The sequence below is a fragment of the Poromitra crassiceps genome, assembly GCF_964638095.1.
Source record: "Poromitra crassiceps genome assembly, chromosome: 16".
In the NCBI taxonomy this organism is placed as follows: Eukaryota; Metazoa; Chordata; class Actinopteri; order Beryciformes; family Melamphaidae; genus Poromitra; species Poromitra crassiceps.
This window is the reverse complement of record NC_139645.1, coordinates 2923457-2946247: the sequence shown is the minus strand read 5'-3', so window position 1 is coordinate 2946247 and position 22791 is coordinate 2923457. Positions and strand designations below refer to the sequence as shown.

Genomic DNA, 22791 nt, shown 5'->3' with positions numbered 1-22791 from the left:
ATATACGGTATACAGTGTGCTCGTAGGCTACATTTGTGTCAGACCAATGTCAACTGATTATGTAACCTAGGCTACCAGGAGTCGGACAGTGGTGGATGGTGGGTTACAAGTTGGGTAAACTATGATCTTAAAATAAATAATATTTTCCCCCATATCATAATATACTATCTTAAAACAGTTTGATGTAGGCAACTTCACACAAAAAACTAAATAAAAACAAAGTCATAAAGTTGGTAAATTAGAAAATTAGAAAATTACAAATTAGGCCACTTGTTGTTTCTTTTCTTTCTCTCTTTTTTTCAATCTATAATTTCTTCCATTAAATTACAGCATAGGGTTGGGGGCGTGGTTAGCGGGGGCTGAGGTCGGTGGGCGATGGCGGCCGATTGGCTGTCTGGCTCTTCGCTTCCGCAAGCGCGAGGTGTTTATATAGCCAATCACAACACCATGTGGAGTATGTATGAGCGAGACGAGGCAAGCGGCTCTCTCTTCGGTGGAAGACCGCGTTAGCAGAGACACCATCGTCCAGCTTTCACCCAACAACTCACTGCAATGGAGGAACCGAGTAGTTGACGTTTATTTTAACCTTCTCTTTTTAAGCTTTTCTTCCGTCTGATCACCGTGTTCCCGAGCAGCTGACCGGTCCCGGTTTTTATCGACGTGTTTTTTTCCCCCTACGACTTTACGACACTCACGACACAGCAGGCAACATGAAGTACATTATCGGCATCGGCGGGTGAGTTCAAATGAATGGCAGCAGGGTTAGCTTAGCTTAGCTAACGATAGCTTAGCTAGCTAGGCCTGCAGCCTGCCTGCCTGCCACACGTGGAGGGCGTTCATGTCACCGGCTATGCGGGCACACAGGCTACTTCCCGTTTTCTCACCTTGTACTTGCTGTAGAAATGGTGCCAAAAAATGTCGTGTCTATCCTGTGAAACGGTCTCCGTTCAAAATGTAACCGTTACTAACCGCTACCTTATAATCTCATCTGGCGGCAATGGACGTTAATTAACGCGAATTAACGTTAGCAGCAAATGAACAGACCTAACGTTAGTGAAGATGTACAATTCCGTTGACCCACCCTTTTTTTGCATGATGTAACGCTAATGGTCGTGTACTGTACGTTATGCCATCATTCATACTGCACGTAAATATCGTGTCAAACTCTTAATCAGAGTTAGACAATATCTTTTTACGGGGGAAAGCATAGGCGTAAAACGTAATTATGTTTATATTGGTCGTTGTTTCCCATAATGCCAGCTAGCATGCAGGCACTGCTAAATGCTAGTGTGTTAACATGCTATTGAATGGTTATTACTGGTCATAGTGCAGTGGTTCTCGTCAACATGGGGTCGCCAGCAAATTGACGAGAATAGTCAAACGTCTACAATAAGTAAAGACCATAATTAGAAACGGTAGAAGAATGATCATTTTGGTATATTCGCTGTTGTCTCTCTACTTACAATAGAGCCCTGGAATTCTATACAAAATCATATCTAACCAAAATAAAATCATACTCAGATTTGGGTCTGAGAGTGGACTAAATTAGGGGTTGTTTATATGAAAACGTTGTTGGATATATCGGGTAAAGCGGTTGTCTCACAGCACTGCCCATCATGTGTGTTTTGGTTTGCATCGTCCAGCATTTTCATTAGTGCCCGTCCTTGTGCCACACAGAGTCACCAACGGAGGGAAGACCACCCTCACCAACAAACTGATCAAGAACTTGCCCAACTGCTGTGTGGTCCATCAGGATGACTTCTTCAAGGTGAGTCTCACACAACTGCAACGTGCATTTCCGAATAGACACAGGGATTCTTCTGAGGAAGAAGAGTAGTAACGTGAGCCGGTGGGAGTGTCTTACACTAAGTAGTAGTAGTAGTCGATAAGGTATAACAACGATACAAATATGGTGAAAGTGTATGGAAACCATATCAAGAGCGTGCGCTTGGCGGAGTGCGTTTGGCGGAGTGCAGGACTAGTGGAATGTACGTGGGTACATCTTATCAATGTTTGTTTCAGCCACAAGATCAGATTGAAGATGGCGAAGATGGATTTAAGCAGTACGATGGTAAGCCCGGGTCTTTATGGAAGGGTCGTGTGTGTATGTGTGCGCTTGGGAGAGGCGCGTGTGTATGCGGCGGTGTATTATAATCATCTGCATGCTTCATAACCCCAAGACGCCCGACGTGAACGTTTCTGTCCGTTCCTCACTTGTTCTGTTGTTTTTTTATGTGCTTCTTCCAACCCCCCTCCCCGCCTCTCAGTCATCACTGCTTTGGACATGGACGCCATGATGAGCACGATCTATGGCTGGCTGGAGAACCCCGTGAAGTTTGAGAAGTCGCATGGCGTCAATAACACCCTGGATACCGACATGCTCCCGGAGTCTGCCCATAAGGACGAGGAGACTCACATCCTTATCGTGGAGGGCTTCCTGCTCTACACCTACGGGTGAGATCTTTGTGTCACGTAGGAGCGAGAGGCTGCCAGCATTCCTCTGTAGTAGTGATTATGCAATAAAGCAAATGTTGAAGACTTGATTTCTCTTCTCTTGTCTTGCAGACCTTTGATCGACGTACTGAACCAAAGTTACTTTATTTCCATTCCATACGAAGAATGCAAAAAGAGGAGGTGGTAAGTGTGCTTTAGTGTTTGAACCACGTTCTTAATTGGCCGTTGTGTTGTCACAGCGATATCTATCTAATCCGTGTGTGCGGTATCGCCCCCGGCAGCTCTAGGAACTACGCGGTGCCAGACCCCCCCGGTCTGTTTGACGGTCACGTCTGGCCCATGTATGTCAAGCACAAGAACATCATGGAGGAGTCGGAAGTTGACGTTGGTGAGTGTCTGTGCTGTGTTGTTCGTAGTACTGTTGTGATGTGAAATGTCTCGCTTATTTAGCCCCAGTTGCTGAGCAGTCTACTTTTATTACAATATAAATTAAACAATAAATAATATAATAAACAATAATAATATAATATAAACAATATTCAAGTATATTCTTTTTGGTTGTCTTTTCCAGCACTGTAGATATACATGAACACTATTTTCAGGCAGCTTCACTAACGTGTCAATCAGCAGGATCATGACAATGAACAGGACAACGGGGGCATAAATGTGCACTCTTAATACTGCACATCAAATAATAATATCCATGATGCATTGTTAGGGGTGTCATGGTTTCAATTTTAAATCTGTGCTGCAAATCTAATCGTTGGATCTGGAGAATCAGGACACCTGTACACATTGTCTTAGACAGAACTGGTAGACACCCGGAAAGATATTTACTTTCTTGGATGAAACGGTTCCACAGCGACAAAGATCGGTGACACGACACTATATGAATTCTCAATATGCCTATTTCACATTACACCCAAGCAGCCATTTTGTGTCTAAAATGCAGGAAGTAACAATATAAAAATTAGACTGCACGCTGCTTATATAATCGGCAGCATGCGATCTAATTTTTATATCGTGTTACTTCCTGCATTTTAGATACAAAATGGCTGCTTTGGGTGTAATGTGAAATAGGCATATTGTCCCAGGTGCTGTCCGATGATTGTGAGGAGACAGTGGTAGATGCTACACAGCCTATTGTGGGAATATTAAGTTGATGGAAAGATGAATCAAGATAATAATTAACATTAATTAATTAACAATTAAATTATAGTTTATTAATTATAACTGGATGTATTTATTGTGATTACAGTGCAGCTAGATGGAACCAAGTCAAAGGAACAACTGTTCAACTTTGTCTACGGCGACATCCTGAATCACATCCAGAAGTGTCTGTAATAAACAAAGGTACATAAACCCCTCATCCCAACGTCTTCTCGTTGCAATTTTTTTGAGCAAAGTGTAAATCTCTGATTCTGATTTTTTTTATTAATTCTTATTTTTGTATGCTTTCCAGGTCAAATGATCGGCTAAGAGGAGCATATATTCAGCCAGCAGGAGGGGGGAGGAGACCGCCTTGCCTTTTAACAGTTTCTACCTGGCAGCTCAATTTTTAGCTGACTGCTGACTTTTCTCAATGTAAATTATTAACCGATGGCATCAAATGCTGGCATGATTTTATATTCATCATATTTATTGTTGCTTTGTTACGACCTACAGGTGATGGAGCGTTCAGAGGATGGTCCCACATTACTAAGCACTTAGTTTGCATATGTCAATAAATGATCCTCCTGCCGTCTCGTTATGTCCTTGTCATTCGTTGTTTTTGAATATTTTGAATTTTGGAATATTTTAGGAATTTTTGAATTCTACTATAGTTCTAAGATTCTATTTCCTCCCTGTAAGCAGTACACTGCCATGGGTAAGATCCTTAATCCTACACTGGACTGGTAGTAACTTGATGCATTTCCTTTGTCATCACTTTAAAGGCCCAGAGGAGCTACAACTTATTTAAGTACAGAGCTAACAGCTTCCATCACTATCTTGACTCCAGGCAACAGTTGGTGTGCACGATAGAGCAGACTCAACCCTGTGACCTCGTGCTTTAGAGCACAACGCTTATCTAAATTCAGACACGCATCGGCCCGTTTCAGAAGAGTTCAAAGAACTTCACTGCAATAAAACAATCCGGATCACTGTGTAATCTTAAGAACCGGGTCAGGATTTCTAATGTGTATTTGCTTGAATTGCCTGTTGTTAAAATGAACAAGACTTGAAATCATAAATGATATCAGATCAAAGCATTTTGAGAATTGAATACGATAATAGTGAAATGTTTTATGAACAAGAATTCAAAATGCATTTCTATAGTCGATTTACAACATTGGCTGAAACTTGAATCTGCCACTCAACCAGGCCTTCCAGTGAAGGAATAAACCATGTGTTAGTTAACCGTCTGCAAGGACTTAATTTGTTTAATATCTGTCAAACCTACACAAATGCTGTCACAAGTCAGCATATGGATTTTATTAAGCATAAAACTGAATAGGTTTGTGTGGTATATTTCCACTATAAGAAGTACCATTGTATAAGATGGCCTACTAAGCCTGAAATCGGACACTGGTCTCTGTTGCCTTTCAGATCCCACTCATACAAGATGAATAATTGTCCCAAGTTGTAAAAAGCAGCTGTCCCTTTACTATAATAACAATACCAGCTAATTCACAAAATATGATTCCATACATGATTTATTTCCCCCCCGTGGAAATAAAGCAACAGAAGACACGGCTTATTATTAAGACTAAACTCTCCACCCCCGCCCACACAAGTGTGGAACAGTTGGGACCATGTGGGTGTGAGTCAGCAGCAGCCCTGCGGGGGGAGCTTACTGTACATTGCATTATGTAACGCTGCTTCACTAAGCGTTATGGAAGTTATGGAAGTGGGTCATACCCTGAATATACGCCAGAAAACAGTCTCTTGGCCTACATGTATAGGAAGAGGATATGAGTTTCCCTTTGTTCTACTGCAGGGGGCGTGGGGAGGTTATGTGTGCCTGTTTTCTTTACAATAAAGAGATTAGACGCATCAAATGTCTACTGTGTATAATGCATTGCATATCCTACCTTTTGAAAACTATGCTTACATCATTTGTTTTCCAATGATAAGTGTCTCATTTTGGCACAAAACCTGCATTATATGAATATTGTAAAAAGTATAGCAATATACTTATATACTATTACATTGTGGCCAAATGGAGGTCTGACAAAGAGAGGATATGCTGTTATTAGTCACTTTACACGCACCTCTGGTTCCAGACAGTGCAGGCTTAGTGAGCGATGAGTGGCTGACTAACCACACAGACACACACACACACACACACACATCTGTCTCAATGTCATGTCACGTTGGCCTTTTCAAATGTTTCCTATTAGAATTGGCTGTCAACAGCAGGTTTTCTACAAATGTCTATTTTGGGAATACGGTTGAAATTGAAGTTAAGGCTGAATGAATCATTTTAAACCACACTACGCCCGCTACTACAGTACGTCTTGTTTTTGTTGTCTTATGAGTATTTTTGTTGTTTTTTTGTATGATTTGTGTGTTTTCGTAATATCCTGGCGCCACAAACCAATTTCAATAAAGATACTTTCACTTTGAAGTTTTATTGTCAATTTTGACGGCCTCAAAAAGACTCTTGGTAAGATACCCATTTCCTCTCTGTTACATAACACTGTGTGTGACGGCTCCCAAATGCAAGTGTGTGTGCACACACACGCACACGCACACACACGCACACACACACACATGAATCTCCCTGGTCCACGGACATGCCCTGCCTGATCCAGACATGCTGCTGCAGAGCAGAGCGGTTGACCTGCCTGATCCAGACATGCTGCTGCAGAGCAGAGCGGTTGACATGGTGGGTTGAGACTTGCTACCTGCAGCTGTCAGCCAGGATGAACATTTGGACCGACTCAGCTGGCACTTGTGCATCAACACAAGCTGCTGTAGCCCTGCTGCAAAAATATGTTCATGTCCGTGACACTTGTGAGTCTTCTTTACGGAACAGCCATTACATTTACTCTCTCAGCGTATATGGGCTCAGTCAGAGCAATCAGAACATTCAAATGTATCTAGAAAGAGAGAGAGAGAGAGAGAGCGTGTGTGTGTGTGTGTGTGTGTGTGTGTGTGTGTGTGTGTGTGTGTGAGAGAGAGAGTGTGTGCGTGCGCGTGTGTGTGTGTGTGTGTGTGTGTGTGTGTGTGTGTGAGAGAGAGAGAGACAGAGAAAATGGTAGATCCTGTTACAATCTCATCCATCCTGGGAATTTCCAACAGCCTATTTAATTTCTAGCAGGACAACAAGACAACAAGACAACAAGACAATAAGATGCCTTATGACCACTGATTAAATGCAAATATTTCACAGCAACTCGCACAAAAAAATTCAAGGATTCTCTTGTGAAAGAAAGGCTACCGTAGTTTAATTTGGTGTTAAGTCACAAAAATATACAGTTTTCTATAAATACACTTCATTTATTATAGTTGAAGAGTTGAATTCCAAAACACTATCCATTTGAAAAAAAAAGAAAAGAAAAAAAACAGTTGGGTGAAATTCTTATGCATTTCAAAAACACATGATTTTGTGCTCAGAAACAGTTATACCATGTGCCAAAAGCCCACTTCAAGTTTTACAACAATCTAGGATCACATGTGTGAGTTAAAGCGGTTATGTAACCTCGAGTCCCGGCAAGACCTCGTTCAAAAAGGCGTTGCAAATCTGCACAGAGGCTTGGCCGCACGCCACAGTTTCCTCTTCTCTCTCTCTCTCTCTCTCTCTTTACCCGGCTCTCCACTTTGCACAGCAGCGTCAAGTGCCTGCTCAAAACGTTCAAAACAATCGACTGAAGAGACAGACAGGAGGCGCTATTTTTTGTTGTTGTTGTTCAAAGTAAAGTCAGTTCTGCAGCAGAGACCAGGCTACCGTGATCTCTCCGTCGCAGTCCTTACTTGACTCGGATACAATCTACACATACAGAGCATCGTGTTGACAGATGAAGTAGTCTTCCGACATGCCATACTGCCTCTGGACTAGCCTGGAATAAAAAACCCTGCAGTTTTACTCGAAACCACGCTGACCAACAGACCCCGGGGTTCTGAGCGACACAATACTGGATCTTACTGGATCTTGTTTGTGTGTCTGTCTGCCTTTCTCTCTGTATGCGTGTGTAGTCTGTATGTGAGTGTCTGAGTCTGGGTCTGAGCTCCACCCATCTCTCTCTCTCTCTGCACACCTCTGCACAGTGGACCCAAACAGGAGAGGAAGCAGCAGTCTGCTGCGGTCGGCTCAAATAGAGCATATAAACAACAGCACTATAAATCCTGGCTTCAGACCTCTAACTCCATATAGTTAAGGTTAAGATTGTCACATCAGCACCTCGCCCGCCCCAGGTCAGACAGTGTGTGGGCGCACACAGACACACAGCAGAGATGGGGACTTGGACTTGGGACTTGGGTCGCACTAAGTCTCACCCACAGTGACTTGAGACTAGATTTGAGACTCATCCTCAAAGACTTGAGACTTGACTTGAGTCGCACTTAAGTCACACCCACAGTGACTTGAGACTAGACTTGAGACTCGTCCTCAAAGACTTGAGACTTGACTTGGACTTGAAGGTTTGGGAACAATTTTTATTTTTTGGGGGGGCATTAACATTAAGGAAATCTATACTGATGTCATCCAATCAACTGCACACTGTATTCTAATAGATAAAGGAGTGAGGATAATACAGTACATGCTTTGAATTCCTTAGTTTTAGCTATGCAGTGTTCTAAGCAGACTGGATGGCATGCAGCAGATGATAGAACACTCATCCATAAGAGACTTGAGACTTGACTTGGACTTGTGACCAAAGACTTGAGACTTGACTTGGACTTGCAAAAAATGACTTGTGAGCATCTCTGACACACACGCACGCACACACACACACACACACACACACACACACACACACACACACACACACACACACACACACACACTCAATATGAACAGAAGTGAGTTTGGATCTGTGGGTAAACACAAGCGTTGTCTTCCTCATAGCTTTGCCACGCTTTCGTTCTCATCTTCCCTCCTATTTTAAGCTACAGGAAAACAACAGGGACAAAAAGCCACTGGTTTTAATCAAATCATGCCTTCATCTTCCCTTCTGCTGCAATTATGCTGCGCTTCAAAACCTCCTCTCTCCTCTCCTCTCTCCTCCTCTCCTCTCCTCTCCACTCCTCTCTTCTCCTCTCCTCTCTCCTCCTCTCCACTCCTCTCCTCTCCTCTCCTCTCCTCTCTTCTCCTCTCCACTCCTCTCCTCTCCCCTCCTCTCCTCTCTTCTCCTCTCCACTCCTCTCCTCTCTTCTCCTCTCCACTCCTCTCCTCTCCTCTCCTCTCCACTCCTCTCCTCTCCTCTCTTCTCCTCTCCTCTCCTCTCCACTCCTCTGCTTCTCTTCTCCTCTCCTCTCCTCTCCCAGCACGAGACTCATTTCTATATTTACTGATTTACTGCAGCCTGCGAGGAGCCCCATGAAAACCAGCCATTTGTGCTGTAAAACAGTTAAGTCCTCTAATGCAGTGGTTCTCAAATGGGGGTCCGGGGACCCCCCTAGGGCTCCGTGGCACTTTGCCAGGGGGTTTCGCGAAAAGTTTTCAGGAAAATATTTCATAGTTCAACAAAAATAGTTGATGCTTTAAATCTAAAACGGTTCATGGATTACATTGTAATCTAACAAATGTATCAATTTAAAAGTCAAGCACGTTACCGTGGAAACAATTAAGCTTAGCCCAAAATCACAAATCAGAATGAGGGGGTCCCCCGGTATATTTTCTATCTTGTAAGGAGTCCTTGGCTGAAAAACATTTGAGAACCTCTGTTCTAATGGAGCTTTTTGAGAGCACTTGTTTTTGAGAAGGTGACCCACTCAGGCTGTGAAGGCAGTGAGGTGATCGTCGGGCTTATACCTCAGCACCTATGGGGGCCTGGGCGAGAGCAGTCCGTCACCTACTGTGGTTCACCAAGACTGTCTCCGTTTATGCTGCATGGACCTGGCCGGGGGATAGTTTATACCACAGAGACAAGAGGACATTGTTGAACTCGTACACGCCGGGGTTGTTGGACCCTTTGCAGAGAAAGAGTCAGATTGTTAAAAAAATCAGCGCGTAACCAAAAGACATGTCGGGATACATACTAAATTGTTATGTTTAAAAACCCTCTCTCTGCACCATCTGATGAGTCACAGAAAAACCCCGATTACCAGAGTTCTCCGTGCCCACCTATCCAGACTTGCGTACGTAGAGTTATATAAGGCCGTAGCGGGGTAGAGGAAAGTAACCTCATTCGCTGCGAGTCGGGTCAGAAATACCACAGGGCGATATGTTTTCCAGAACCGTCGGGTCCGGCTCCTCGTATGGTGTGTGCATGGAATACTACCACGCCGACCAAATGGTAAAAAACCCCAAGGGAAATAATAACATGATGCAACGATGGGACCATATCCTGTTATGGTGGGCCCTGGGAGCGGCCTGGTGCTGCTCGTCTGAAGGCCCGACCCGACCCGACCGCAGCCTCCCACTCTCTCTCCATCCGACTGAATCACTGTTTACTTAGACAGGAAGGCTGCCCGCTACAACACCATCTGCTGCTGGTGCACGTCTGTGACTGCCTTGTGGCTTTGGCCAGCAGAGGTTAGTGTTTTTCCCCCCACGGCCAAGTGTCTAAAAGCGGAGACGAGTCAAAACCCCAAAGGAGAGAGAGAGAGAGAGAGAGAGAGAGAGAGAGAGAGAGAGAGAGAGAGAGAGAGAGAGAGAGAGAGAGAGAGAGAGAGAGGAGCAGCAAAGGGCCCGGCCCTCTGAAAAAAAAACCACGGCTGGCCCCTGAGGGCCCTCACACACGACACGCCCCCCCCCCCCCCCACACACACACCTAGCAGAAGAAAGGGGCCCCTGTTGGATGGTAGCGGTAGCGCACCTCAGCCCAGTCAATTAACAATAGGTCCCATTGGAGAGATTTCATGCTGATAAAAATATGACTATCGAGATGACCTCCAAACAGGAGGGGGCGCTCTGTTCATACAAAATGGATTACAACCCCACAGAGTGCCTTGGATCACCCCATCCCCCCCCCCCCCCCTCCCCGAATCATAAATCTGTTTTGACACTTCTGGATAAGAGCTGCAACGATTCATAGATTAGTCGATCGACAGAAAATTTATCGACAACTATGTTGATAATCGATTAATCGTTTTGAGTACAATTTTAAGAGAAAAGGTCTAAATTCTCTGATTCCAGCTTCTTAAATGTGAATATTGTCTGGTTTCTTTACTCCTGTATGACAGTAAACGGATCTTTGAGTCGTGGACAAAACAAGACATTTGAGGGCGTCATTTTTCTTGGGCTTTGGGAAACACGGATCGTCATTTGCTACCATTTCCTGACATTTTATAGACCAAACAACTAATGGATTAATCGAGAAAATCGATTATGAAAATAATTGTTAGTTGCAGCCCTACTTCTGGATAGTAATATTTGACCAGCAGTTAAGTATATACCCACCTCCAATAAGGCCCTGCTTCATATAGTGCAGATGGAGCAGTTACATTGGTTTCTTTTTTTTGACATGACACTAACCCAGTTTTCTGCTAAACGAAACAAAACCGCAGCCATCGGTGTTGCAACAATTGGTATTCGTATGGCGAGCCACTGTGCTCGAAAATAAAGAAAACAAAAACTCCAACCAAAAAAAAACGTCGTCAACATATATACAGAGACTATATTCAAAATGTGGTTTCCTCTGAAAATTGCTTCATTTTCATCAAGGTGGGAACAAGTTGGCCCCAGTCCCCCGGTCTCTAAACCCCTGTGCCTCTCTGCCGTGGCCACACTGCTGCGGTGCTGCCAGCCTGGTTTCCGCTCCGACGACCAGCAGGAGTGGGGGGGGGGGGGGGGGTGAGTAAAGCAGGAGTGGGTGGGGGGGATGGGGGTAAAGCAGGAGTGGGTGGAGTAAAGCAGGAGTGGGTGGGGGTGGAGCAAAGCCACGGTGGTTTTCAATGAGTTTCCTGCTGTAGTAGTAAGAGTAAAATTAGAGTTTTATGTGAATGGTAGGAGGTGGGACAGACACATGGCTGTGTTGGGGTGGCGCGGAATGTAACCTACTTTTCTGTCAACAAAGGTCCCGTTTGTGCTGCTGCTGTTGTGATAATGGCGTTTTAAACTCAAGCATCTGAAAATGTGTGTGAAAAGACAATGTTGGTAGCCAACAACTGTGTGGTGTGTTACCAATCCACTGTGTGGTGTGTGGTGTGTTACCAATCCAGTGATAATTTGTTTACTGCGAAAAGAGTGGAGCAGCTAGCCAGTAGGCATGTCCAAAGTCCGGCCCGGGGGCCAATTGCTGCCCGCGGACCGATTTTAAGCGGCCCTTGGCTTGTCACAGTATTGGTTAAAATCATTTTTAAAGTTAATTTAGCATCCCCCCCCCCCCCCCCCCCGTGCACCTAACGATGACAGCACTATCATAGAGTTTGTAGACAAGCACCAAGTAGGAACAACGCAGGCGGAATTAATATTTTCAGATGGTAAACAAAATCCTTAGGCTTAGTTAGAGTACAATTGTATTTTATTGTATTGTATTTAATTTTATGTTTTTATAACCAATATGATGCGAGAAGCAGCTGGCCTCTCGGTATTATCTAATCTGGCACCCGTTCAAAAAAGTTTAGACACCCCTGCAAGGTCCATTGGAAATACCTAACCAGTACATATAGATCAACAATGGGCGACCCGGTCTCCAGGTTTTCACTCCAGCCAAAGACTGTTTTCACGAGCTCCTCCACTCTGAGTGGAGATGTGTGTGTGAAATCACAGCCTTTGGTTGGAATGAAAAGCTGCATGCAGTAGTCTGCCACCCATGGCACGGATACCGCTCCCTGATTGAGAGATCCGGCGACAGTAGGTCTCTGCTGACATCTAGTGGACTGTTAGTTTTTCACACAGTTTGTACCATCACTTGTTACACAAGCAGGACTGAGAACAAGGGGAAGTTTAGACCATGGTTCATACACACAATCGTGTGTGGACAAACGGCTCCTCTAGAACACACACAATGAGGAAATGGTCATATATACACACACAGGAAGACACATCCTATACACACCCTAACCCTCATATTTCATGATTTTTTGTAATGCAGAAATGCATGCAATAGTAATATAGAGCACTGAAGCTCGACAGCAGGCACTAATACTCTTACACTGTGAAGAGCTTTAGATGTTGCACAAAACGGAAGGTGAAAAGTGAACGTTTATTAATGCAACATATAAGCGCACAAATGAACAAAAACATGTAGCTTTGAAATACGATAAAAACAAACTTCTCAGGGACAAGTCCAGATAGAGGGACTCCCAACAAATCCGAAGGATGACCAAACTTTCAAAAAGACATGGTTAATTTGCAGTGTTGGGCAAGTTACTTTCAAAATGTAATATACTACATATTACTAGTTACTTTCATTTGAAAGTAATAAGTTACTTTACAATATTACTGTCTGTGTAGAGTAACTTATTACACTACTTTTGCATTACTTTCACCAAAATGACAGCAGTAGCAGAATGACATCGCCGCCCCGGAACCATCCCGAAAAATAATTTCAAGTGTCTTGAAGTCAGTGTAAACCGTCCAAAATTCTAGTCACTGCTGAGTCACTGCTAAAAGTAATACATTACATGTAATATGTTACTTTTGTAATGAGTTACCCCCCAACACTGTTCATTTGCAACAGGAACAACGCGTTTCGCAGATGCGCTCGCGTTGTTCCTGTTGCAAATAAATCGTGTCTTTTTGAAAGTTTGGCCATCCTGCGGATTTGTTGGAGTGTGCGTTCCCCCTCTATGGACTTGTCCCTGAGAAGTCTATTTTAAATAGTATTATGATTTTCCTCGCTGTGACCAGCACCTCCCACTTTGGATGTGCACAAAGCTAGCTAAAGCTATGCGCTATTATTCAATGATCCGCTTAAATTGTAGCATTAATAAATGTTCACTTTTTGCATTCCATCTGTTTATTTTTTTATTCATCTTGAGGCTACCTTGGAAGACCTTTTCCCCCACTGTTTTTGTTCATGTGGATACTGAAGGGAAGGTCAAACAAATGGAAGAGCAAATCAGTTCACTTACTACAAACCAATCTGTGTTGATTTTATTATTAACGGTACAAACAATGGCGTTCTGGCCTTTAAGTGCTTAACAGTGCAGAGAAACCTCTTGGAGGGCCTATTCAACACATGGAACTCAATGCAGCGTATATAGAATGAGGGCAACACTGTAATCGTCATCCATTATGATCACATCCGGACTCCAGGAAGAAAGTGTCGCGCAGACGTCATCTGATTCAGACGTCATCTGATTCAGACGTCATCTGATTCAGACGTCATCTGATTCAGACGTCATCTGATTCAGACGTCATCTGATTCAGACGTCATCTGATTCAGACGTCATCTGATTCAGACGTCATCTGATTTCGACCAAGAACATGAGGCCCAGCACCAAGATTTAAAGGCTTAACACATCTTTGACAAAAGAATATACAGCCGACGCACCGATTCCCCTCTAGGTCGCCACCCAGAGGCTGCGAAAGTCTCTTGAGTAAACTCTACCATTCTCAGTGGAGCGATCAGCTGTGTGTGTGTGTGTGTGTGTGTGTGTGTGTGTGTGTGCGTGTGTGCGTGACACCAGAGGTGGATGTACCCAGCATTCGATGATTCAGTCCGTGTCTTTGGTTTGCGACGTTCTTGGCAATGGTAGGGCCGTTGTGGCCGGTGGTGGTCCTCCTACTACGTCCGTCTCGCGGGTTTAGCAATAAGCTGCCTCTCCCTCTCGAGCTCCTTCTCGCGCTGCTGCTCCTTTTCCAACGCCTCCTTCTGCTTCTGCTGCTGCACCTTCAACGCGCGTTTCTGAGAGGGAGGAGGAGCCGGCGACATCCGATCAATTGATGCATCGATTATTTACTTTGTATCCATCGTCCATACTTTAACCCAGAGCCGTGTATATAGAAGAGTCGCGACATCTCCGTTCACTCCAATGGAGCAGTTTTTTTTTACTCTCAAGAGTTCCAGGAGGTAAGGTCCTGGATTAAGCAGCACTGTCGAGTTGCAGCAAAATGGACAGTTTGTGTTGTCGTTTGAAAGTTTTTTTTTTTTTTTATCATCAAATTGTACATTATCAGCTTTATTTTAGCATTCAAAAGTAGCGCGAGACCCCTTCCTGGCTCTTCATTGGCTACTGAGTTACGCATTTTGGTCCTCCGCTGACACCACTCTCTCTCTAAATTGCTCTGCTTTAACCTTTCTCGTGAGGCTGGGAGTTATGTTGTTGTTGTTGTTGTTTTTTAAAGATTATTACCTTTATTTAGACAGGAAGGCAGACAGGGAAGGTGGGGAGAGAGAGAGGGGATGAGATGCGGCAAACGACCTCGGGTCGGATTCAAACCCGGGTTGAAGGACTGAAGCCCAATTTCTGCTTTGTCTGCAGACACTTTTGAAATGGTCGCCGACAGAAATGAGCACTTGAGTCGACACTTTCAAGTGTCGGCGAGCAGTGTCTGCTACCTGGTGAAATGTCTAGTGTCGCTGACTACGTCACGATGTGTCGCGCAAGTCTGATTGGCTACATAGACGGCACGCGCTTGACTTCCTTGTTTTGGTTTTCATTGATTGAAATGAATGAACGTGTCCCCGCTATTTTTATCAGCCTGTCCTTGATGTATGACTTCGTGAAAATCACATTGTGCATTTCCCAGAGAGAGAGGAGGTGAGTTGTGTGGTTGTGTGTCGTTTATATGCGGCTGCAGTCAAGTACGTTACATCTTGCCTCCGAGGTGGTTTCACTGTGCGTTCCCTCTCTTCTCGTGGCTGTCTGCTTATAGCGTTCGAGTGTCACGTGACCGTTGAACGAGGCGAACGTTCACTGAAGTATAAATGCAACACCATGAGCGACACTTTATTTTTCGTCTGCGACCATGTGCTGAGCGACACTTTCTAATAAGTATACGCGTGCTACCAGGTGAGCCTGGTTGGTGTTATGGTTGAAATCAATCTCACGATATGGCTCACGTTACGTATGCAAAATTACACGTTAAATAATCAAATGAATGCTCATCCCATTGGGCCGAATGGTATGTTAGGTGTGATGTCAAACAAAACTCTCAATCATTTTTAAAGGTCCCATTCCGTGCAAAAGCTGTTTTTACTGGTAAATGCATACTGCTGTCATCCCTCCCTGTAATGAGTGGTCACAACCTCAGAACTGCCACAGTTGGATTTGTCCCTATCCAGCTTCCCCCTGCAGTCTCCTTCAAGCCACACCCCCAAACGCTCTGTTCCCCAGACGGGTTAATGTGATGTCACTCGGGTCCTTAAGTATACTGCGCGCGGTCTCTCTCACACAAGCTACCTGCACCATTTTGTCTATAGCCACAAAATTAACACTTCTAGCTGGAGCGACGCCAACTGTACGTGATCCAGCAAATGCGGAGGTGCATTCGGTGGATGTCCTCTTTAGCATAGCAGCCGTTAAGTTAGCGATAGCTCGTTGCTAACGTTAGTTGTGGACACAACCTAGCGTGCTGGTCCACGGACGCTAATCTGATTGGCCGCTGGGAGCCTGGGGCGGGCTCTCCCTCAGCGGCCAATGGAAACTGTTAGTTCTGAATATATTATAGAAACAGACCATTCTTGGGAAGCGACGAGATGAGGAAGTGAGAACTCCGTCACAACAAACGGGGTTGCTATATTTTCGACAAATTAATCCAGAATCATGTTTTATGGACCAGAGACACACGTTTTTAAGAGGTTACAGCTGCACGAATTGGGACCTTTAAATAATACTCCTACCACATCTGAAGTTATCGGGTTAAAAAACAACATAGAATTAGCTCGTTGTTCATTTAGATAGCAGAAATGTGTGTCACGAACGATATCCCAAAATCACCATATCATCACGATAGGATTCTATCGAAATACGAGAAATGATAATATGGACTCATCGCCCGGGTCTACTTTCTCCTAATCATAAGATCTCACACGGTCACAAAACACTCGTGTCATCGTGTCATCGTGTCATCGTGTCATCGTGTAGAAGTTGAGTGAACTGATCATACCTTTAGTTTGGTGGTTTTGTCGTGCAGCAGCAGCATCTCTTTCCGTATGTTCACCAGTTTATTGTGGTAAACCTTTGCCTCTGTAAACTAAGAGCATCAACACACCACATTATAAATCATATAGTTAGCTAGTGAGAATAAAGACATTAGATTATAACAACACAGTCCAAACATACCAGTGAATTGAGGTCCAGAAGGGCGTTACACTCTCTGAACTTGGTGACCTCTTGCTCCAGTGTGTCGAGCAGGATCACTTGGTTTTGCCTGGTCAAGAAGAGAAAAATGAAGAACAAAAATGTTTTATGTAATAATAAATCACCACTTCACCAACACCTACATGTTAAAATGACAATGTTAGATTCTGAAAATGAAAATAATCTGACTAAATTTGAGGGGACAAGTGGAACAGTCAGCAATGTCAAGTAACAAGATATTATATGATCAATTATTAATGCAACATAATGCAAAAACAATTTGAAGAATGAGAATATTTGTTGTCGTGGTATGGCAAGGTATAACAGTCTACTAGAGCTAGGCTACATTTTTACCAAGATATCAGCTCATTATTTTCCACCCTCTCCTTTGCAGTCTGTCCATCCATCTGCCTCTTATAAAAGTGTCATTATATTGCCGGCCATATAAAGAAAGACAGAGTAGTTTGACAGTGACATCTTTGTCAAAGTAATAGATTAACATGGTGTCCTCTAGTAAGAGAGTGGCGTCAGCGGAGGACCAAAATGCGAGACTCATTAGCCAATGAACAGCCAGGAATGGGTCTCGCGCTACTTTTGCATGCTAAAATAAAGCTGATAATGTACAATTTGATTCAAGGGATGAAAAACCCTTTCAGAGTACAACACAAACTGTCTATTTTGCTGCAACTCGACAGTGCTGCTTTTTTTTACTCAAGAGTTCCACTTTCTACTTCCTGGCAAAAAACTGGTCCATTGGAGTGAATGGAGATGTCGGAACTCTTCTATTATACGGCTCTGGATTAACATTCAGCACGCAGACGCCCTAGGGGTGCTCCAAAAAATCGATTCTGAAAGGATCGCGATTCTTAATGCCACAATTCCTGGATCGATTCCAAACTCCCAAGAATCGATTCTTCTTTGTATTGTAAAAAAAAAAAAAAAAAAAAAAAAAAATTACAGTGCACCTATTTATTTATTTTATTCGTTTATTTGGATGGGACAGTGCAAAATTAATGAACACAGAAACCACAGAACAGATAGTAAAACCTGGAACATAGTAAAAGTGTAAAAATTGCCGGATTTAGCACGAGGCTAATTTCCATCCGTTGTCCCATAAAACATAAAAACACAAAAAACAGAGCCTGAAGGCAACATGCAAGATACCGGCTGAATAAGTGTCCAAATGTTCATGTCATTTGTGTACTGTACTGCCACGGTGCCACCACCTCTTGCACTTAAGAACTCTGGTTAATGTATTCCCCCCAAAATCTATAAATCGTTCTCAAAGTCTACAGATCCCCCCAGCCTATAAATCCATCTTATCTGAAGAACATAAGGGGGGAATTCCCCCCTAGTTTGCAAAATGAATTTAGGCCCCGACTGTAATACTTCAGAAGTTGAATTTGAAGTTCAGCATTAATACATTTGTCATTTTTTGTCTTAGATTTACCTTTGTGTGTTATTGCAATATAAAACTACATAATTGAGAATCGATTCTAGATTCTGGAATCGAGAATCGTTGGAATCGAGAATCGATTCTGGAATCGGATCGTGACCCCAGGAATCGGAATCGGACCGGATCGTGGCTTAGCCGGATCGGAGCACCCCTACGCCCTATTGGTTAATTGAGTCAAGGTGTGCAATAGCTGGAGAAAAAATAAAATTATGTGATATTCATTCAGACTAAAACAGAATGTTTAGTGGGCTCTCTGAGAATTTCTTTGTTTTTGTTTTTGTGAAAGACACTGCTGGTCGTTTTACTCCTTTGCCAGCTTAAAAGGCAGAACAACATGATCCCCCCCATGGGGGCTCCAGTAACATTGCAGGGGAAATGCTGGTATGGCTGTGTTGGGAATGAAAGCAGCCAGTAACACGCAAAGGGTTACGTCCATCTGATGAAAGATGCTTTCACATGAACCAATCACAAGACTCCGCTGATGACGTATTTGAATGCGCTACTTGTTTACGGTGCCTCGTCTCGTGGTGGCTGATTTGATCACTGAAGCAAATAAAAGTGCTTTTGTTTGCAAAAGATCCATTTTTTCAAGAATGGCTGGAAACTGGACAGATTTGGAAATAAGGGAGCTCCTCTCAGTCCGCATGACAAAAGGACAAGAATTCGACATGAGCGCGGCATAATGACACAGAAGACCCAGCTCTTATTTCACTGAAAAGTCTGTTTTTTGTTTTTTTTTGTTTTTACAGATAATAATAATAATAATAATAATAATATAATATATGTCTTCCACCGCGCGGCGTTGTGTTGGTGGTACTTGCAGCAACCCATGTTAAGGGCTTACCCAGGGGTGGATTTGAACTGCCGACCTTCGGCTTACGAGACGAACACGTTAACCACTGCACCAAGAGAGCTACCTCCCTTGGCGGAGCTGATTAACGTGCCTTTATACTGGGGGAGTGAGTGAGTTTAACCAACCTACTCGCTACCCCTCGGGACTCACGAGGAATCGGCGCTGATTCATTTCAGTTACATATACATCCGGCTTTCTGGACTGTCCCTTGCCCCATATACTCCAGCATTGTCATGGCATGTGCTCTCTATATATTTCTCCCCCCTTCCTGATCAATATCTGCATGGAGCCACACCTGTCTAATCTCATGCTTGTTCATACTCGTCACCGTCTACTATGTCATATATTGTCAGGTCGTTGTAAATAAGAATACGTTGTGTTTGTTGACTTGCCTGGTTAAATAAAGGTTAAAAGGAATCATGCACAAGGAGCTTAGCTCAGGAGGTAGAGCAGGTCGGCCAATGACGCAAGGGTTGGCGGTTCGATCCCCGCTCCCTCCCAGCTGCTGTCGTTGTGTCCTTGGGCAAGACACTTAACAGTGTAGACATGAATGATGGTGGTCGGAGGGGCCGTTGAGCACCGATGTGTGGCTGCCACGCTTTCGAACCACCGGTACGAATGGTGTGAACGAATAATGATTCTGTGAAGCGCTTTGAGCACTTGGAAAGGCGCTATTTAAATCCAATCATTATTATTATTATTATTACCTTAAGCTGATGATATTGTAATGTTATGTGCTTACATTCAGGTGGTTATGTTATGTGGCAAACAGCTTAGCTATTTATGACGTGCGCTTTGCCCATGCTCAGTTGATGCCCATCCCTTACCCCAGTGGTTCTCAAATTGGGGCACGGGGACCCCCAGGGGTCCTTGAGGGGGTTCTAGGGGGTCCCCAGCAAAAAGGGGCATCATTTATTTTCACTATAATTCTATCCATAAGTAACACCATGACAGAATGTATGACTATTTTGGTCATGGGTTTCATACTTTTGTCTGTAATAAAACATCAAAATGCAGAAATCGTATCAGATGGTCATCGTCATCCGACCAGTGACGACAACATCCGAAGTCGGTCCCCGGGCGCTGTACGAGAAAGCGACCACTGCTCCTGGCCTGCCCCCCGGAGGAAAGGACAAAGCCAGGATGGGTTAAATGCAGAGGACAAATTTCACCGGCCACCGTCAGCATGTGTGTGTTTGTGGCCCTCCGTGCATGTGTTGATGTGTAACCGTGTGACAATAAAGACGGGCTTGTCCGTCTGAAATCGTTTAAATCGTTTAATCGTTTAAGATCTTTGGGACAAAATCTTGTCAAATGGGGTTCCGTGGTCTAATTTGTGTCAGTTTAGTGGTCCTTGACACGAAAACGCTTGAGAACCACCACCTTACCCTGCCCCTCAGTGGAACCTCGCTTGTCACTTGATATAATAACACCCCCGACTTGAGCCAGCAGGCTGAGGAGCGTTACCGCCACCGGCTCAGATTGTGATGTGTCATCACTATTAGGCTTTCCTGTGGGAATACTCACGTGAGCTCTTGCAGGACCTGTTTGGAGTTGTGTAGATCTGGCAGATAGTGGGACAGTAATCCGTCTGTGAGCTTTGCTACCGCTTCCTGATCCACTGACACCATCTCCTCTGCAGGAGCTGGCGGCGGGCTCTCGGGACGGAGAGACTCCTGTGGTGTCACTGTCAACCTGAGCTCTGTCAGAAGATGATTAACAAAACATGTCAGATTGCTTCACAAAACCTAAGTGTCTAGATTAAAGGGCATGGTGCAGGTTGGAGACCACATTGCATTAATATGTGGAAGGGATATATATATAGCAATGGGATTTGGGGGAAAAAAAGTTTTTTTCAATCACATATAGCTGCGTTTGGACTAGTTTTTGTAACCAGCAGGGGGCACTGGTCCATTTCATGGAACTACCTTTTGTGATGTCACAGGGATGCAAAATAGTCACCTTTAGGTGACAGTCACATTTTTCAGCCCAAAATATGAGGATTTCTGAGTGGTTTTATGTCTGCCCTGGTATCTGTCACCTTTTTTCACTCTCCATGACTTTGCATCCCTGTGTGTGTCAGCCCCAGCAGAACATTCTCCTCTTGTGATGTCACTCCTGAGCCCTTTTCCCACATGCGTACCGGAAAATTACCTGTAAGTCAATATCGGACATTTCCCTTCACACTTCGGCTCGCGCATGTGGGAATCTATCAGCGAAATTGCCTGTATGTGGGGGGGGGGGGAAGCACTTTTTACAGACTGGCTTCATTTGATGTGTCCGGGCTTGCCTTCGCTGTCGGCAACGTAAGCAAAATACTTCCACTTTCGCTTCATGCATTTGCCCTGTCGGGCTGTGACTGAAGGAGGAGGACGGACTGTGGCCAGAGAGCGAGCAGAGAGGAGAGGGGAAAATCAGCACAGCACACACATGAAGCGGACATAGGCTACTGCTCTTATTATCACAAGATCATTTCGCCAGTTTGCTTTAATGTGCGCGAATGATTAGATTATGCCCGCTGGAACATTAAGCAACGTGTGTACACCTCGCCCATGAGAGTGTCGCGGAAAATGACTGCACCCGTTTCTCACTAGTATCCGCTAAAGCGCATACCGCTCTTCTGACAGGCTGGAAAGTGGTGAAATCTCCGCGACGACGGGGTCGCGCTTATACCGGCACGGCGCCTTTCTCACATGCAGGCATTAGACCACGTACCGGTCATTTTGCGGTACAAAGCGCATGTGGGAAAAGGGCTCTGTTGTTATGTCACACGCCCATTTATAAAATGCCACCTTTTCCTCCATATTTATACCCTGTGTGTGTGTGGGTCGGCGGATCTTTGTCTTTTTGGAGTGTTTTCACTGTAATCATGAGCCCAAAATGTCAATTCAGATTTTTTTTTTAACCTGCATCCACTCTAGTGGTCTGGTGGTAATGTAATAGCATGGATGTAGTAGTTGCACATAGGTTGTAAGCAGATGAGCCAGACTAGGTATTGTTGTGAATTGAAGCACACACCTTTATTGTGAGGAAGCTCGCCGTGGGGCGAAGGCCCCTGCTGCTCCTCGCTTCCCTCTCCCTCCATACGTCACGACACTGTTGAGCCAGACTGCTGGCAAAAACTGGAAAGAGGAACCAAGATGCATCAGACAGCTAACTAGCTCTCGCGTTTACCACGACCACGATGGAGAAACACACAAGTTGGGGGGGAACTATATATGTGTCACTCACAGCTTATCAAAATAGCATGAGTAACGACATGCTGAAGTTGTAGCTTGCTCAGCGCTGCTTCAATGAATCATATGATCATAGCTGTAGCAGGCAGCAGCATCCAGTCAACAAATCTGAGCGCTAACAGTTTAGCTCAATCAACCAACACCAGCTTACCTGTCAGATAGTCTGTTTGACGGCAGCTGTACGCGTGAGGTGTCGTATTTAGTTGATCAAAAGCGAAGGTAATGTGAGAGGTTTTATGTTATGAACTATTGTCCTCATCATCAGTACTGTAGCTGCAAAAAACATCATGTGACTCCGAGGCAGTGGTAACGTCACTCATGTGACTGCGCCAGTGTTGCCAGATGGGCGGGATATACGCGCAATTGTGCGCACTGATTGTGCGGGGGGGCGGGTGTGTTTTGGCGGTTTTTGAACCGTCTTTGGGCTGGAAACCATTTACCCTATCTGGCAACAT

General features: G+C 44.3%; 2 protein-coding genes across 4 annotated transcripts; one reads left to right on the top strand and one right to left on the bottom strand.

Annotated features, from left to right (window-relative positions):
• The first annotated feature begins 470 nt into the window (after positions 1 to 470).
• Positions 471 to 4204, top strand: mibp2 (muscle-specific beta 1 integrin binding protein 2). Its single transcript, XM_083652629.1, has 8 exons — positions 471 to 736; positions 1678 to 1768; positions 2023 to 2071; positions 2268 to 2454; positions 2566 to 2637; positions 2736 to 2842; positions 3713 to 3807; positions 3917 to 4204. Exons 1-7 carry the CDS (start codon positions 711 to 713, stop codon positions 3796 to 3798), a joined length of 618 nt encoding a protein of 205 aa, XP_083508755.1. The 5' UTR covers positions 471 to 710; the 3' UTR covers positions 3799 to 3807; positions 3917 to 4204.
• Positions 4205 to 6384: 2180 nt separating this feature from the next.
• bloc1s6 (biogenesis of lysosomal organelles complex-1, subunit 6, pallidin) lies at positions 6385 to 22624 on the bottom strand. Of its 3 annotated transcripts, none has more exons than XM_083652673.1 (6): positions 22488 to 22624; positions 22119 to 22222; positions 20628 to 20802; positions 16774 to 16861; positions 16598 to 16684; positions 6385 to 6419 (listed from the first exon to the last, which is right to left on the bottom strand). In XM_083652673.1, the coding sequence occupies exons 2-6, from the start codon at positions 22183 to 22185 to the stop codon at positions 6396 to 6398; spliced, it is 441 nt and encodes a 146-aa protein (XP_083508799.1). In that variant the 5' UTR covers positions 22186 to 22222; positions 22488 to 22624; the 3' UTR covers positions 6385 to 6395. The 3 variants fall into 3 exon arrangements, with proteins under 3 accessions (XP_083508799.1, XP_083508797.1, XP_083508798.1); XM_083652671.1 differs by lacking the exon at positions 6385 to 6419 and adding an exon at positions 13280 to 14393; XM_083652672.1 differs by lacking the exons at positions 6385 to 6419; positions 22488 to 22624 and adding exons at positions 13280 to 14393; positions 22332 to 22464.
• Between the last annotated feature and the right edge of the window lie 167 nt (positions 22625 to 22791).